The sequence below is a fragment of the Aythya fuligula genome, chromosome 3 (genome assembly GCF_009819795.1).
Source record: "Aythya fuligula isolate bAytFul2 chromosome 3, bAytFul2.pri, whole genome shotgun sequence".
Taxonomy (NCBI): Eukaryota; Metazoa; Chordata; class Aves; order Anseriformes; family Anatidae; genus Aythya; species Aythya fuligula.
Genome location: NC_045561.1, coordinates 34,582,584 through 34,599,250, shown reverse-complemented (window position 1 = coordinate 34,599,250; position 16,667 = coordinate 34,582,584). Strand labels below are relative to the sequence as shown.

The following is a 16,667-nucleotide window of genomic DNA, read 5'->3' as shown; positions in this document are numbered from 1 at the left end:
CAAAGAAAAAAGGGAAAAAGAAGGATGAAGCAAAAATCTTTCATTTTTCAGAGTGGTAACCAATAACAAAGCTCTCATAAAAACTCTTTTAAAAGCTCACAAAAATAACAAGTTTTATATTTTTATTTTCCTAAAGAAAGATCTGTTACCTTTCAACTTCTTACAAGCAAAGCAACTGTAGAAATGAAACAAACGTGAAATTATCCATTTCTAAACACCTACAGTGAGAATCAATGGGAAATCTCTCTCTGGAGGGAATCCCACTATTCAACATAACTCCCTTCCCGAGCTCTTCTTGGTTGCATTATCTTGCCCTTTTGCACAACCCGAAGAACTTGCTGTCATTTCAACAGCTAACCGCACATCCTCGCCTTGTAGCGAGCCCCCTCGTGCTTCCCAGCCCCATCTGTGGTTCGGCTCAGGTCAGGAGTCACAGTCTGGAACTTTGCCCAAGGTCTAATTATAACAATGTCCTCTTCCCCTGACAGAGCGTACGTGTTCATTTTTAAACCATTTGGCCCAGTGACCAAACATAATTAAGCTAATGCTTTTTTTTTTTTTTTTTTTTTTTAACTCTTATCAGAAGTTTTAGCCACATGGGATGGGATCCCTGCTGACTGCACACAAGGCTCTTTCAATTGCATATTCCTAATTGTTTCTCCAGTCTCACTCATTTCTTTATTCTCTCTCAGAAATTACATTTTTCATGCAAAAATATCCTAACTGAGCAGAGTTCCACAAAGAGCAAGACACCTGAAAATGCTGTGTCAGCAGCGATGCTGTGTAGAAAGCTGAACATTATAGTTTTTACCTAATTACTGCCCTCTCTTTCACCATAGTGAACAGCCAGGGCATAAGCATAACCATAACCAAAACGGAGAGACTGACTTTCATACCCACCATCTTTTGGAAAACAGAAGGAAGAGTGAGAACTCTGTGGGTTGACTAAACACACACACAGCTTGAAAAAACAGTTTGCAACATAAGGAAGCATTAATAGAAACCACTGATGCACCATCTTCCAGAGCTGAATCCCTACTATCCTCACCAGATGCAAAATGTCAGTGGATGCAGCCTAGGCTCTCATCTGCAAAGGAAGAATGGGACAGCATGATGCAGAATCACTATCTCCACTAGTTTATTGTAACAGGTGAGGAAACAAAGTGAGCCATTTCCATTTCCCTGGTAGATCTCTATTTCTACAACAGAATGGAATGTATAAATTTGATGCAGTGCTGCAGAAGTAACAAGAAACCTGAATCTGGACTGACTTGGAGCAGAAACTAATACCACCACCCCAAATCCCATCCTAATTCATCAATTCTGTGCATAGGCAAGCTTGCCAACGCCTCACTCTCAACAGGCCCAACCATTCTGCTATTTTTAGGTGGTGAATCCAATGGGATTGTGTACCCCCAGACACAAGGAACCTTTCTGTTTGAATACAGTATTCTAGAGCCCACCATCTTTCTTTCCTTGCCCCTACTCTGTCACTACTTCCAAGTCTTTTAGAAGTGCAGCACTACAGTTTCCATAACATCTGCAGATACTGAAGATACACTTTCTTCTAAGAAAGTCTGTACTGTTACCTACTTTTCCTAATTTTCCTTTCTCAGCAGAAACCACATTTTTTTCTGTTTGTATATATCACTAAATATTGCCCCATTACCTTCTATGGAAAAAAAAAAAAGTGGCAAAAGAATAAAAGTGGCCAAAAAATGAGGTGGTAAAGAAAAAAAAAAAAAAAGGGAAAAAAAAAATTCTCCATTAGCCAAGGAAGAACAGCACTTTCCAGTTCTAATCTTAGTTCTCTCACTCTTTTCTACCAGTTTAGTTTTTGTTTTCTACTTTTTTCCATTCCATTCCACTCCATTCCATTCCAATATTCTTGCCTTCTTTCACGACAACTCTTAAATGGCTTCTAGTACCCACTTCAAGCACTTCAAAATGCAAAACTCCTCTTTTTTTTAAGCAAGTATTAAAGAAAAAAAAAAAATAAGAGAGACAGCCACTGCATGACATATGCTGTAAAGACTGCACTACACTCTGTGTATGTTTTATGCTTGCTGTATTATACTCTGTTGCCTTAGCCAAAGCACAGGGGTCGTAGCTTCTCCAAGGTAGGTTCTTAGTTACATACTTAACTCAAATCAGTCATTGTATAGTGCCAAGTAAATTTATGTTACCCTACAAATAACAATAAAAACACTGTTTTGCAGAATGTAATCACCCAAATGGAATCTGTTCGGGACACCACGGTTCACACCCCAGTAGTGACACAGCTGTAGGGGCAGCATGTAGCAGTGTCTACAAATCCAGTGTGAATAAATTTATGTTTTATGAAATAAAGGAATTTATGTGATGGTTTTCCCTGCCACAGCATTAACTTCACTAGATGGGTTGGTTTGTATGTCATTGTTCTTCTCCAAATCACTGTGATTGTAAGAGCCTGTGGGAAATAAACTACATAAAAGCAAACATGGGAAAAGAATCCCACAAACCCCACAGATGTCACCCCTGGATGCAATCATAGCCAAGGAGAAGACCATCCAGCAGGAAGAATTTGCAAATGTACTCTGCAATACCCAGATTTTATTCTTGAAAACAATCATGTGATAAAAATGTTGGTTTTAGGACTTCCCAGGAATATACTATAATCTTAGGGCCATGAAATTCAGGACAGGACTGTGATCCAAGCTTCATTTATACTACCCAACTGAGCTGGCCTGAACTGCCTCTTCTGCAAGCTGTGGATCTAGACAGCATAGCTTGGGTTAGACTCTCCAACTTTCTATTCTCTCTGTTGGTGTTCAGTATGACAACAATACAATTTCACAGAAGAAACACGGGACCAGTGCATTGGAAGCTGGAGCAAGGTGAGCCCTTTATCTGATATAATAAATTCACAGAGTGAAAATGAAATATGTCATCTGTCAAGCAGACATAAACACTGATTGCCAGAAACAGCACATGGTTCTGGCAATAAAGTTTAGTTCCTATAGTTTAGTCCTAAACTATATATATTAGTTCCTATAGTTTAGTCCTATAGTTCCAATGCAGAAGACTTATTTCCTCTACAGTAAGATGAAGCACTAGGCCTTTTACAGGTCTTACAATATCAAATGCCTTTAATGCCATCAGTCTGAAACTGGCCCTAATTAGTAATAGCTGTCAGTTCTGTCCATGTCTTATGGACAGCTTCAGACAGCTCCAGAGAAAGGATATTGACACCCCAGAGCCAAGTTTTTGGTCACCTCAAGAAAGAAGTCAAGGATAGAGTGATCTGGAGAACAAACTGTCTCACTCATCCCTCTATGTCAAAAGACCAGGAATTCTGGTAGCGTAGATTAGTACAATAACTTGGTCTAGGGACTTGACATCTCTGCAATATTGGGAAGAGTAGGATTTAGTCACAAGGATTATCGGTTCAGAGGTTCCCAGTAGCATTATGTACCACTACCTTCAGAAGAATGAATGAACAAAATCCCATTAGTAAGAGCATCCCTGTCTTGTTTGAGTCATTGTAATTTTTCCATTCTGTCATTGCCCAACTATTTCCAGACATGATGTAACTATTTTGCCAGGGGTTTGGGAGTCAAAATGTTGCTGTTGTTGTCATCGTTATCCTGGGTGCTTGAATTTTCCAGACAAAATAAGCAGCTGAGGGCATTAGAGTGCCTCTGTTGAGAGAGAAATAATCTGTAAGAGCTGCCAGTGTGCTCCAAGAAAAACAAACAAATGGTAGAGGTCCAATTACATCTTCCCAAACTGCAGGTCATTTCCATGTAAAATGTTGTTTTCTTTTTTCAGACAATTAGCAGAAGAATGTTTCATCCCTGGTCCGATGTCATCACGGAGTACAAAAATTGATTTCCATTCTAACATTGGGTTCAGGGCCAGTACAGGACATCAAAGCTTGACTTGACTGGAAATATGCCTTAATTATAACCACTGACAACCAGCCACAGATGTAGGTGTACAGACATAATCTTTCCTATTGATGGTCAAATCAATTATTTGCACTGGTGATTTTTTCCTCAAGTTTTGTCATTGGAAAGAGCAACTTGGTCTTTATAGTAAATGGGTATAACTGGGGAGAAATCCAATAGAGACGACGTGAACTTTTCCTTTTTTTTTTTTTTTTTTTTGGGGGGGGGGGGGGGGGTAGTACAGATCTCTTTAAAACTTCTGTTTAACAATGCCATGTGGTAAAGCCACCTTCCAAATCTGCTGCTTTCCTATTTAGCACACCAGCAGAAGTAGAATGTATTTCTGTTTGTCACTGCAAACATGTAAATAATGGTGGTGGTTGTCAGTTCAGTTCCATATACTGAAAAGCAACTGATTGAGATGATAGCTAAAAGGTTTCTTTAGTGATCCGGTAAATGGAAAAGACAGTCAGTAGATGCAGCACAAAGGGAACAGGTCTTGAGATTTTAATGCTCTCTCCATCTTAGGGATGGTTTCTCTAGATCAAGGCAGAGACAGGGTCAAAGTGTCACTGATTTTATATACCTGTTTTTTAAGCTACTCAGATTCCATGGTTGTCAATTTGGCACCAACAATAAATTCACTCCAGAAAATGAAATTAAGAAAAGGTCACATACAGTATTTTATTCCAGCATTTTTATTTTTGTTCAACATTCTGACAAGGGATAATGTGGGTTCATTGCCCTGAAACCTCAACATTACGCAAGTAGGTTTGGACTCCAAGCCAGCAGCTTGGTGAAATTGTTGAACTTTTAACCTAACGTGTCTTCGTGAAGAATGGATATTTGGAAAGAGCTCTGCTCAAGGATTTGGGTTGTTTTCTGTGTGTATTTTTAAGTGGTATCCAGATAAAATATATTTTCTGGCTGCTGTAATATTTATAGGAGGAGACTGTACACCAACACTGAAAGCTGGTTTCAGAGCTGTGACCTGATGCTTTAGGTTTCAGGGCTGGTGTTTTATAACATTAGGGTGAACAAGTCCTCATCTACATCTGAATCAAATTCCATAGAGATAATGCTTTGAATTATACAGGTAGTGATTATGAGGGTCTGAAAAAGAAACTGCTACCAAAAACCAGCCACCTTCCCTGAATAATCAGTGAGCTCTTTTTGCCAGCGGCAGCATGTTGCAAAGAGTGTGGTAAAAGGAAGGATGGAGGAGAATGGGGGGAACCCCCCTAAAATACCCAATGTGAGGATCTTCCCTATAGTGGTACATATCCATAGACAACATGGTATAGAGCATATGGTACGCAAGAACGTAGTACCCATGCACACCATGCCAGTCACCACCATCTCTATTTTACTGCTTTATCCAGCTTGTGAATTGTTAGTTCTGGTCTCCCAGATTCTCATGGCAAGAAGTCACGTCCACCTCAAGGCCCTTTACTGTCCACAATTACGAAAAGTTTAAGTAGTGAAGTATAACTACGGAAGATTTCCTAGAACTGTAACCGACCAACACCCTGTTCTTCCCCAAAGAGAACTCATTTGCCTAATGACTGCAGAGAAGCTGCATACAGCGGATGTTTGGGTATTGTCTCTGGACCTCTAAGTACCTGTGGCAAGCCCATAGCCTGCCCAAAGACACAGCAAGTTCTTTCAACCTCTGAACCAAAGCTCTTGCATCTTATTGACAAAGATTTGAGTACAGTCCACAGAAAGCCAGACTGCACTATAAAATTCCTTTAACTCCCCAGCACAGCTGCACACTAGAGAAAAAAAAAAAAAAAAAAAGAAAAAAAAAGAAAGGAAGAAGAAAAACACCCTGCTTCTAAACAGCCACTTGATCTGGGTACACAGTCCTTTGACATGATTTGAAAAGAAGATTCATTGTATACAAACGGGACAGAACTCTACCCTCTCTTAGGGAAGGAACATCATCTTAATCCCCTTAGGGCTGCAAACATTATTATTATGTGCGGTTATGCATGACTTTGCAGAACATGTACCAATATCACTGCTTGTTATCTCTAGTTCTGTACAGCACTGAATTATTTGATAGATTGCACAGGATTTGATCCAAATCATTACCTGATACATTTTGTTTTGTCTTATACTTCGGAGGCATATTTAAAAGTCACTTAAAAAAGTATTTATTACATATATTACATCTTAAATGTGGGGATAGTATACATACAACTAAAGACAGCAAAGTCAAACATTGCCTCTTAAAACTTATTCAGGTGTTGGCTCTGCTGCCCTGACTGTGCAGGGACATTTATAAACTAAATACATATTGTGCAAGATTATTTCTCACTGCAAGAAAAAAATGAAATTACTGTTTCTCCAATTTCTACTTGCTGTCGAGAAGACACAGGCAACCAGCACCAAAACCTTTCCAGTAACAAGAAGTCATATCAGCATTTTATTCTCCCCCTGCACAGAAAGCCCTCTGTACAAAGAAGCACTCCTGACTTTTCACATGGCACTTTGTACCTACCTTCCAGCATAATCAGTGGAACTGCAAGATGTCAGAAGCTCTGAAAAAAAAAAAAATTGAGACAAACTACATATGCAGACTGGATAGCAAATTCAAGCAGAAATACCTTATATACAACTGAAAAATCTGCATGCAGGCTGATAGGCTATCACTAAATTTTAAGTCTTGTCTAATGGACCAGCAAATACGATATGAAAAGGGCATATGTAACATTACTGAATTCCTTTGTTTGAATTTATATTTTTCCTTAGCTATGCATAATACAAGCAAAGGGTACAAATACACTACAGTGGTGCCTGGCAATGCTTAAAACAGAGGAAATTGTAGAGAGAAGGAGCTCCGTCTCTGAAAAGAAGATAAACCAGATGTGTAATGCAAACATTGAACACACACCACGGAGACACTCTTCAGGGCGACCTCTTCCCTAGTGCTCATTCTGCGCATACCCTATCATCAGTCAAATGGAGCCTGTAAGAAGCATGGCTACTGCCCAGGAAATGTTCTTAGTGCTGGGTTTACACTGTTATCAGCTATTAATCACAAAAAGCTCCACTGGGATAACCCCAGAACTAAACAACTCAGACTGAGCAATGCAAGTCTAGAGAGGGGCGTCGGTGTGGATAGTACTTTAAAGGAACGTTCTTTTGTTTCCAAGAAAAAAAACGTTCTTTAGACAGGCAAGAGAGTCCACAAGGTCTTAGAATATCCTGTTCATGCTGAGATTTCAAGCACACACAAAGATTTTCTACATTTTTAAGAGGTCATGCACGATAAGGAAACAATTCATCTCCAATGGGGCCTACTAATAGCAGCACTAACTCTTCTTAATCCCCAAAGCACATTTCATATCAATATTGCAGGATACATTTCCAGCTTTTACTGGAATGTTCCTACAGTAAGAGTTTCCTCCCATGTGAATTGCAATAGTACAACTACATGGGCAACTGATCTCAACCATCAAATGCCAACATGATAACCACCAGGTCACCTGCAAGGGACAGATTTTCAGAGCAGTTAGGAAACCTCTGTGCAAAAGAGGTTGGAAAATATAACGTTGCTCAAGGGAAACAACAATAATGAGCTTTAGTACTGGGACTTGATAAACCTGGAGAAACAGTTTTGACACATTTTTTAATAGAAAGGAGCCAACCTTGACAACATCTTGGAAACGAGATGTCTCTACCCTCTAACTGACCACTCTGGACCAAAGAAAGCATTCTGAAAGCAAGAGGAGTACCTCTAATGACCCAAGTTAGAGCTTGAGTTAGTAAAGAAATGAACAGAGAATCTGCTTATCACAGGAAATGGAACAAAGGGCAAGATGAAAGGTTTTTTTTGTTTGTTTGTTTTCTGGCTAGAATGCTCCCGTAATGTGTGAGCACTACAGCTAGTCATGTACTGGTGTGGACACACACGGTGGTGTAGAGGTAAAATCAGTAATCAACCAGCCAATAGTTCAGTCAAGAAAATGTACTCATGCCTTTGTATTCAATTCTTCAAATATTTATGCTGAGGTGACACCTGAGGAAATCTCTTATCAGGTACGAAGTGCCTTACACGCTGTAAAAGGAATGACTTAAGATCTTGGTTAGGGAATCCCAGAAAATATTTCTGTAGATAAAACTAGGAAGAAAGATAAAAGGAAATAAGAAGCATTTCACACTTCTCTACAGGAAGATATCAGAAAGGATACTCAAAATTTTGTTCACCTTATCCCTTGATAATTTCAGTAATTTCAGGGTGCACGTGTTACTGGAATTAAGTTATAGAGATTCTACAAGAGCCTTTCATTCTTCAGATGAGTAAACAACATACATTTCTTATATAATTTCCATTCTGAGTCTATAACAGACTCCTATTAATGCTGATGGAAACACATAACCTCGTAAAACAAGACACCAGCTCTTCCAAACAGAACTTGGACTCAGTTCATTTCTGGCGAAATGTCCTTCAGTGGAATTGTGCCAGGTAGGCACCTGAGATTATTTTTCTTAGAAAATGAAATATTTCATTTTCTGCAAAGGCTTTCTGGAGCTGACTTTAGCAACATCAAAGTAGAGCATCCAAATCATCATTTCCTGACTCCTGGGGAAAATATTCCAAGTCATATGCATACTTTAGTAGGGGCTGGTATGAATGCCTATTTTTTAACTGCATTCACCCATGCAATTTCTATGATTAAAAAGGAAAAGGAAATCTGACTATGCTAGGAGCAGTGTTGACAGAGAAATTTCTTTCTTTTAATAGCTGAGATTTAAAAGAAACAGATTGGAGATAAAACACCTTTTCATTTGGGCTATAAAGCTGTTCTCCTCACTCTACTTCAAGAAGCAAGCAACATAGTGAAGCTGAAATCTAAATCTAAATTTGAGGTAGTACACTGGAGCAAGAAAGCATTCATGTACATGGTTAGTGTTGCACAGATCTCTTGTCCGGCTGGATATACTCCAAAAAGGTTTCGTTTCCAACCTTAACCCTAACTCTGTTAAAGTCCCTGACCACAGAAAAAGCAGTATATGCCATAGCGTATTAGGTTTATGCTTCAGCTACCCTTCCACCCTTCCCCTTAAGCCATCCTTGCCCAGGAATACTCTCTCATATTGCCTACAAAACCTCAACCAAATTGCCTCAAATCATAAAGAGAGGGAAGAGTCATCATTGCAAGCAGAAGCTGCTCTCACACTGCACAGAAAATCAAAGCTTTCCTTTCTCTCTGTACCCTGAGGGGAGCCTCTGCACCTTTACCAGCCACCATCTGGATATTCAGTGCTGTACCACAGTCATACATCCTGGACTGCATTGCAATAACCTTCAGCCCTCTCCATCCTGTGTCCCTATCTTCACCACCAACAAAGACCAAGAACTAGGTGCACTTTCCTCACTGTTCTCCTTCACCCAGATATTTCCAATGTGTCACAGTGCAGCAGCAGAAAATCAGCACTCACACTGGAGAGGATACTAAAAGGGGAATGTGACCTCAGATTCAGACTTCTTCCCATTGACTGAAGAACTTGTTGAGTTTTGCCAAAGTGTTATGAATGTGTCTTAGCTGATTTTAAATGAATATTTTATCTTCGCTTCTTACTTCAAGTTACAGATTCTCTTCACCTGCTATATCCTTGAAGCTCATTAAACAAAATGGCTCTCACCTGCCTACCACTTCTCAGACAACCCCATAGAAACAAACTCGTCTGAGAATCTGCTCAACAACCACATGAGCTATTCAGTATCAGCCATACATGAATAACTGATGCATTCACAACCCAAGGCGCTGTCAGACAGCCGGTCAATAATAAAACAGTGTCCTCCTGTTCTGCTGGTCAGTTAAGCTCCCACAAATAGCTTGTGAATAAACACATTAAAAATAGATAACAAATTTGGCTGGTAGAACATATACTTGAAGCTCAACTACTAAAATGAGAGTCAAAACTGTAAGCTTCTTTCACTGCTTTGGTTGCATATCCTTTGCTTTCAGCGCAAGGTGTTTGCACACAGTAAATATTTGTAGGCTAACAAAAATAAACAAGCACCCCACCACCATAACCCAGATCATTTCTAAAAGAAATTACTTTGGTAAGGAGATTTAAAGATAGACGGCCTAAAAGAAAGCTTTAATATGGTCCTGATATGTATCGTTCCCTGTTCACATTCCCACCATTAGACTGACCCAAAAGCCCATGATGTTTTGATAAACACACCAAAAGTAGCCGAGGACGTAAGTATGAAAACATGCACAGTGAGTTTATTTTATGCCACTTTGTTTAATGGCTCTCCTCCAGCATTTTGGATGCGCAACTTCACTAGGGTCACAGTGCTAAAATTTTCCTTAAACAAGTCCCACCCAAATGTTTAGGACTCTTCTTCACCCTCTATACCACCTGCTTTCCAACACTCCTGAGAAAAACAACACTTACCCTGGGCAGAAAATAATAATGTTGCGTATCAGTACAGAGGGATGTACAGTGATGTACAGTCCTCTCCTGGCTTGGCCTGTGCTGTGCCATGTGTTTCTCCGTCAATACAGTTTTCCCAAGCAGAAGGAGGGGAAGGGATCTGTACAAAGCTGAAAGCCCAACTGCATTGGCTTATTGTGTTCAGAAGCTGTTGGGGATGAAACCTGGGAGCTTTGAAACAAACACAGAAGAATAGCTGGAGCACCCTGCTTCCCTCAAAGCCTTAGTGAGATGAGACAACAGCCAGGGTTCCCTCAAGTATTACATCCCACAATAGCTTTACACACACAAAGAGCCTCGTCTCCCAAGGCTCTGATGCCCCATCTTATGCTTCAATACATTTGTCTCCATTGCTAGGCCATTAGAATCCCAAACCACACACACCCAAGTGGTACAAGCTTTATTCTGTTCCTATCTGAAAGGTAGAAACAGTTATAAGTTTACATTATTTTACCAGAGGATAGAGGCTAATCTATATGAAACATATGGAAGAAAAAGAATGGCTAGAGGGATGATAAAAATGAACACAATGCCTGCAGCCTTACTGAAAAAATATGTATCTATATATCTCTCAGACAACAGTGCTTCTTTCACACACTTATAAAGAGAATTTCTCTTACTTGCAAACACTGCAGTGTAAAACTGAAAACAAAATAAAAACAAACAAACAAACAAAAAATTCCTAGATTAACATAGAAGAGCTGAAAGGTTTTTGTTAAGAAGCAGACCAAACAATTCTTGGAGCAGCTGGAGCCATGTCATTGAGCCATGACACCTTTCATTCAGAAGTTGATAAACAAGTTCTGAGCAACTGGTAGAGGAAGAGAAAAGAGAGCAGGAAAGTGTTAAATGACAACTCCAACTACCACCTTAAAAACAAGAAAAGCATGGGTTTGGTCTGAAAGGGGGATTAAAAACAGCATTTAGAGGTAAGGTGTGCAACTAAGGATCTTTTCCAAGTATGGCTCAACTTCCCTACCCCAGAAGCAACATGACAAAAACATTCATGTGGTGAAATGACTGCAGTTCTAGTACCATCCACAGCATAGACACTATCCCTGCGTTAACACTAGTAGAGATGGTGACAAGTACAAAGGACACGTATGTCTGCTGGTTCCCATACCAGGTAAGATGGGGCTATTCCTAATCCACTGGCTTGCTCCAAGACATTCCCTAGACAGCTAGTCTACAGCCTCATTACTTCACTGCTTGGGAATAAGTTTTTGCTCCTGGAGACCATCCAAATTGAGATACTTGAGTCTGGGTTTTAATTCTTCAGAAGTTTAGGGCTTTGCAGAATTGTTCCCTTTGTACCACTCAGCTGCTTGTACTGAAGTCAGTGGATGTTTGACCACTCATTTCTGTGGGAACAGGATGGGATTTTAGCCACAGCAGGACTCCTAACCACTACCATCTACTAGTTGCCCTTTGGAAGCTTTTCAAGCCAAATGCTCAGAAAGTAGTTGAATTCAGTTTTTATAAGTAAAGCCCAGAAAAAAAAAACCTTTCCCAGAGGTCAAGCCCTGTTCCCTGAGGCCTGGGAGCAAGCTTTCTGGCAGAATTTCTCCTGAGCCTGTTGTGTGGAAGATAAGGAATGTGAATGATTTCCTGCTCAGCAGCATGTAGCTCACCAAACATCTGACAGTTTATGTACTAGGGATGGTCTCCACAGTAACCTGGCTGGAGAGATGACGATGCTGAAAATGACAGCTTTCCAGTAGCGAGAAGGTCATCTTCATGCCCTTGCACTCTCCATCTCTTTCTACTTTCTAACTTTATTCTCTTGTCTGTAGTTTATCCGAAGCACACCTGAACACACGATTTCTCCAACCAACCACCTCAGAAGGAAAGGATAATTCCTCCCACACCAATGCAGCACTGCTGCATATGAAGCCGCTCCCCAAGGGATCCCGAAATCAAACACACTCTTCCCATTCACCTACACATCATGTGCCAAGTGAACGTACACTTGGCCCTGACTTGTCACCCTTCTGCACTACGTATGTTATCTCTCAGATATGCTTTAGATAGTGCCCTTGGGTGATGTCTTCTTCATAACTGTTTCAAAATCAAAAGTGCCTCCCCTCAAGACAGCTTGATTTTTATCTCTGAAGACTTAAAAGACAGAGGAAAAATAAAAGCAACACTTACACTTCGGGTTATCCCAGAACAGGGCTGTGTGCACCCCTGTGCCAGAAATACCAAGTAGGCCCCCAGGGACTAAAAACTGGGTGTTCTCTCTCTTCAGGCAACCTTTTACCATGCCACCGCTTGGTCTCTTCAGGCTATTTGCCTGCTAGACTATACCCAGCAGATGCTATACATAAGGTGCTTTCCAGTAAAATTGCCCAACGTTCCTTGGGGCAGGGCTGATCACACAGAGAAGTTGAGTTTATGCATGGCAGGGTTGTTGTAGCCTAATGGAATTAGTCCTTGAAGAGTAAGAGGGATTTGGCACAACATAGTTCTAAAGGCTTACCTGAAACCATGCCTGCAAAGATGCAATGGCCTCTCCAAGTTATACGTGGCCCTTCAGGGCATTCATTCAAAATGGGGATTAATTGAAGAGGACATCTCAATCAGCTGTTGCTTTTTCTGTTCAACAGTATGCTATAAAAGGAGCATTTTACTATTTAGAGGAAGCACAGGAAATCCTTTCTCTAAATGCACTGATCTTATCAGTCTGCTCTGCAGCCGATCCTTCTTCACCACTGTCACTTATAGGAATAGGATTATACATATGATGAGCAAACTTCACTTTCCATGCTTGTACAAGACACACTTGAATTTCAACAATTAGAATTAATTTTAAACAGAGCTTGGCCCCTGCCATCAAGAACATGTTTTGTCAAAACTGTCCAGCTTCCATTTCAGCACAAAACAGCAGGCAGATGTCCAAAAAGAGTGGACAGAGCTGCTCCAATGGAAAAAGAACTGCCTTCAAAAAAGAAAAAAATCATATTGGAAAAAAAAAAAAAGGCTATTTTAGTGCTCAGAATTCTATAGATGCCTTTTGAGTTTGTTTGTTTTTAAGGAAAATAAAAACTGAAGAAGTTTCCCATTTCACTAAATCACTTCCCCTCCTACTGAACCCCAAAGGAATAAAAATAAAATATAAAAATAAAATATAATTTAGAATAACCTATCACCATTGATTTTTTTTGAAATTTTTTTTGATTTTTTGCAGTTGGCAGCATAAAAAAAAAAAAGGAGGAAATAGTTACAAATAAACACATGTTTCTAGTGTGATTTATCACAAATTTTGAAATATCCAGTTCTCATAAGAATGTGGAAACATTCGGGAAACTCTATGTTTTCAAAATTTGCCAATTCTGAGATCAGACCTTTTCATGAGAAAATCTCAATGGAAAAATGTGCGAGACATACTGAGCTCTTTTGAAAGCCTAACCACCAGTGTCCATGAGGCACAGGAACTCTTACCACGAGCTGGTCTGTCTTCTCAGAACAGTGCCTCAATCAGCCAAGGGATTCTTGTTTCCAACCTATGTGGCCATTTCAGCACCTGTAGGCTATTACCAGCTGCGGTCCTTCAGCAACAGCAGTCATTTAGCTGCTAGTTTGGTCAGGAATATAGAGACTTCTACTTTACCCCTGAGCTGCCTGATCCACTTTGAACAAGTAGTACAGCACAACAGGAGGAGACTTTTAACAAGACCAACTGGGCTAGTTGCCTTGTTGGGAGAAATAGAGGATCTCCATCTGATCTGCTGGGCAAGTGTCTGAAGCATGGGGAGCAACCTCACATTCAAGGACCCCTTCTTTTACTGATTTTCAAAGGTACTGGGGAAAAAAAAAAAAAAAAAGGCAAAAAAAAGACACAAAATCATCATCACAAATACACATGCATATCCCACATCAATCATTGCCAAAGGGACAGCAGAGCAGGAATGTCCAGCTGTGTCCACAATCTGATCTGCTTCCTTTTAGATCTGCTCAAGCCTTCTCACCTTTCAACTCACACTTCCAAAAAAAACGAATAAAACAACAACGACTAAAAAGAAACATCCCGCAATTTACAGGCACACATGGAAGGTACATAGCAAGCTAAGTGGCACAAGGCAGTGCTAAGTAGATAAAAGCAATGCAGGAGGATATTTCCATGTGTTAGCTGGCTAACAAGCCAATACAGGCTCGAAGTGAGAAGGATGTGAAAGAAAGCTCTGACCTCAGGTTTATTTTGCTTCCACTGGCTTCAGTGAGACTTGCACTCACAAATTTGAGGACAATCTTATGAACTACGAAGCAGAAAGGGTTGTACCAATCAGCTAGGCTGACCTCATGCATAACACATGCCACAGGATTGCCATAAATTAATTCCTGTCTGAAGTAGAATATAACTTTTCAATAGGCATCTCATTTGATTTAAAGATTTCCAGCAACAGAAAATCTACCACAACCCTCAGTAAACAGTCTCTAACTTTAGAAATTTGTGCTTCATCTGCCAAGTTTCAATCCCCTGAGCCTGGTTCCTGACTTGATTTTCCTAGCCTGAAGAATGCTATCACCAAATATTCTCTATATAGCTAATTATAAATGGTGATGAACAAATCACCTTTTAAGTACCTCCTTAAGTAATTAAAGGATAAGCTTTTGAATCTCACCCATCAATAGAGGGGATTAATCAATGTTAAATTCTGTAACCTTCCATTTAGCACCTCTACAGCAGTCTGTCACATGTACAGCAGTCACTTCACAGTGGCTCACTCTTGGATCGGAAAATTATTTAAATCTAAACCAGAACTTGCATATCATGGCTACCTGGAAAGACACAAGGATTCACAATACAGGCATGAAGACCATGACGGCCTGCTTAAGACCTACAACAAGCAAGTGGCAGAGCCTGAAGTAATACCAATTAATTCTGATTTTAAATCCCTGTCCTTGTTCCCAATGCCATCTTTCTGCACGATACAAGACAGAAGTTATGCTAGAAACAAAACAAAAAAACCACATCCCGGAATCTCTCCAGACTTTGAGCAAAGTTTGAGAGTTATTTGCATGCAACTGAAAGTAATATAGAAAAAATCTTGGGATCTGCATAATAGTATCCTTCCTGATTATTTTGAGGCATAGAAAGCATACCAAGCAAATGAAATGCTGAGGCCTGCACCCACAACAGGCCCACTCGCAGATTCTTGTTCTTCTGCAACTTCAGAGGTGCTTGCCAAGACCAGGTTCAGCAGCCTACTGAGGCTTTACTATCGGTTTGATTTCTAAGAACTAAGAAGTCAACAAATTCTCTTAGTTCCAATTTTACGTCTGTCCCACAAATTCCAGCCCGCTAATGTAAACACCATAAAGAAAAACAACTTTAAAAACAAAATATTTGAAAGTCAGTTTCCCTTCTTTACTAGCTGCCAAGAGCAGAGTTCAGGTCTCTGGGCTTCTTGAGTTGATGAAATCATTAACACCTACAGCAGCGTAAGGAATGTAACTCTGCCCTCAGGACTTGGTAAGTAATAAGAAACCGGTGTCAGTTTCACCTTTAAAAAACAGTTCCAAGTAATAAATTTCCAATTTCAGATCCGGATGGAAACCCGGCCCAAACAGCACAGGAGAGTCACAATTCAGAGCGCTGGGTTCAAAAGGCATCAACACTGGCAACTGCACCAGCAAGACGCTCGTGAAAACAATCAGAAGATGCCCACCCAAAAATGACGCCTCGCTGCACAATGCATCCAGCACCGTGCACAGGGAGCTACTGCAGAAACACAGTGCACAACGCTCAAAGCACAGAAAACTGGATTCATTTTCTCTTCAGCCTGTAGCGCTGATGGTCCTTTCCTTGCTACAGACGCCAGACCAAGAATTAGGGAAACCTTGTGTGGCAACAGCAGGCAGCCAGTCTGGAAGCTGGAGAGTCAGTGTGAATTACAGGGTCTGTACGCATTCAGCCATCTCCATAAAGGACTCCCTTTATACTCATTACAACACATTTCTGTCTTTGCTACTACAAGAGGGAATACAGAGGAGGGATTTGCAGCTGTTGCTTGGAAAAAGCAAGGTTTTCTAACAGCATGAAAGTGGGGTGCATCTCTTTCCAGCAATGTGAGCCTCAAGTGCCCTACACCACATGCCAAGAACTTGGTAGCAGCTCATCCACATCTTCCCCAAACACAGCACAGCAGGCACCATCCTACACAACTTGGACGTGCCCTTTTCCATTTCAGGGGAGAGGGAGTCATGACTGCAAGTTCAATACTATCCTCATGCCATTAATTAGGGCTGCCCATGAGACACACAGATGGCTTTCCAGTG

At 40.5% G+C, this 16,667-nt stretch overlaps 1 protein-coding gene across 7 annotated transcripts in view; it reads right to left on the bottom strand.

The window, feature by feature from the left end:
- Positions 1–16,667, bottom strand: part of DAAM2 (dishevelled associated activator of morphogenesis 2) — a 190,849-nt gene that overhangs the window by 120,196 nt on the left and 53,986 nt on the right. For 4 of the 7 annotated variants that reach the window (XM_032185840.1, XM_032185843.1, XM_032185841.1 and 1 more), the window contains one exon: positions 6,436–6,475. The exons of the other annotated variants lie outside the window; for them this stretch is intronic. In XM_032185840.1, coding sequence (XP_032041731.1) covers positions 6,436–6,445 — 10 coding nt within the window. In that variant the 5' untranslated portion in view covers positions 6,446–6,475. The remainder of the gene's footprint in view (positions 1–6,435; positions 6,476–16,667) is intronic. 7 annotated transcript variants of the gene reach the window in all.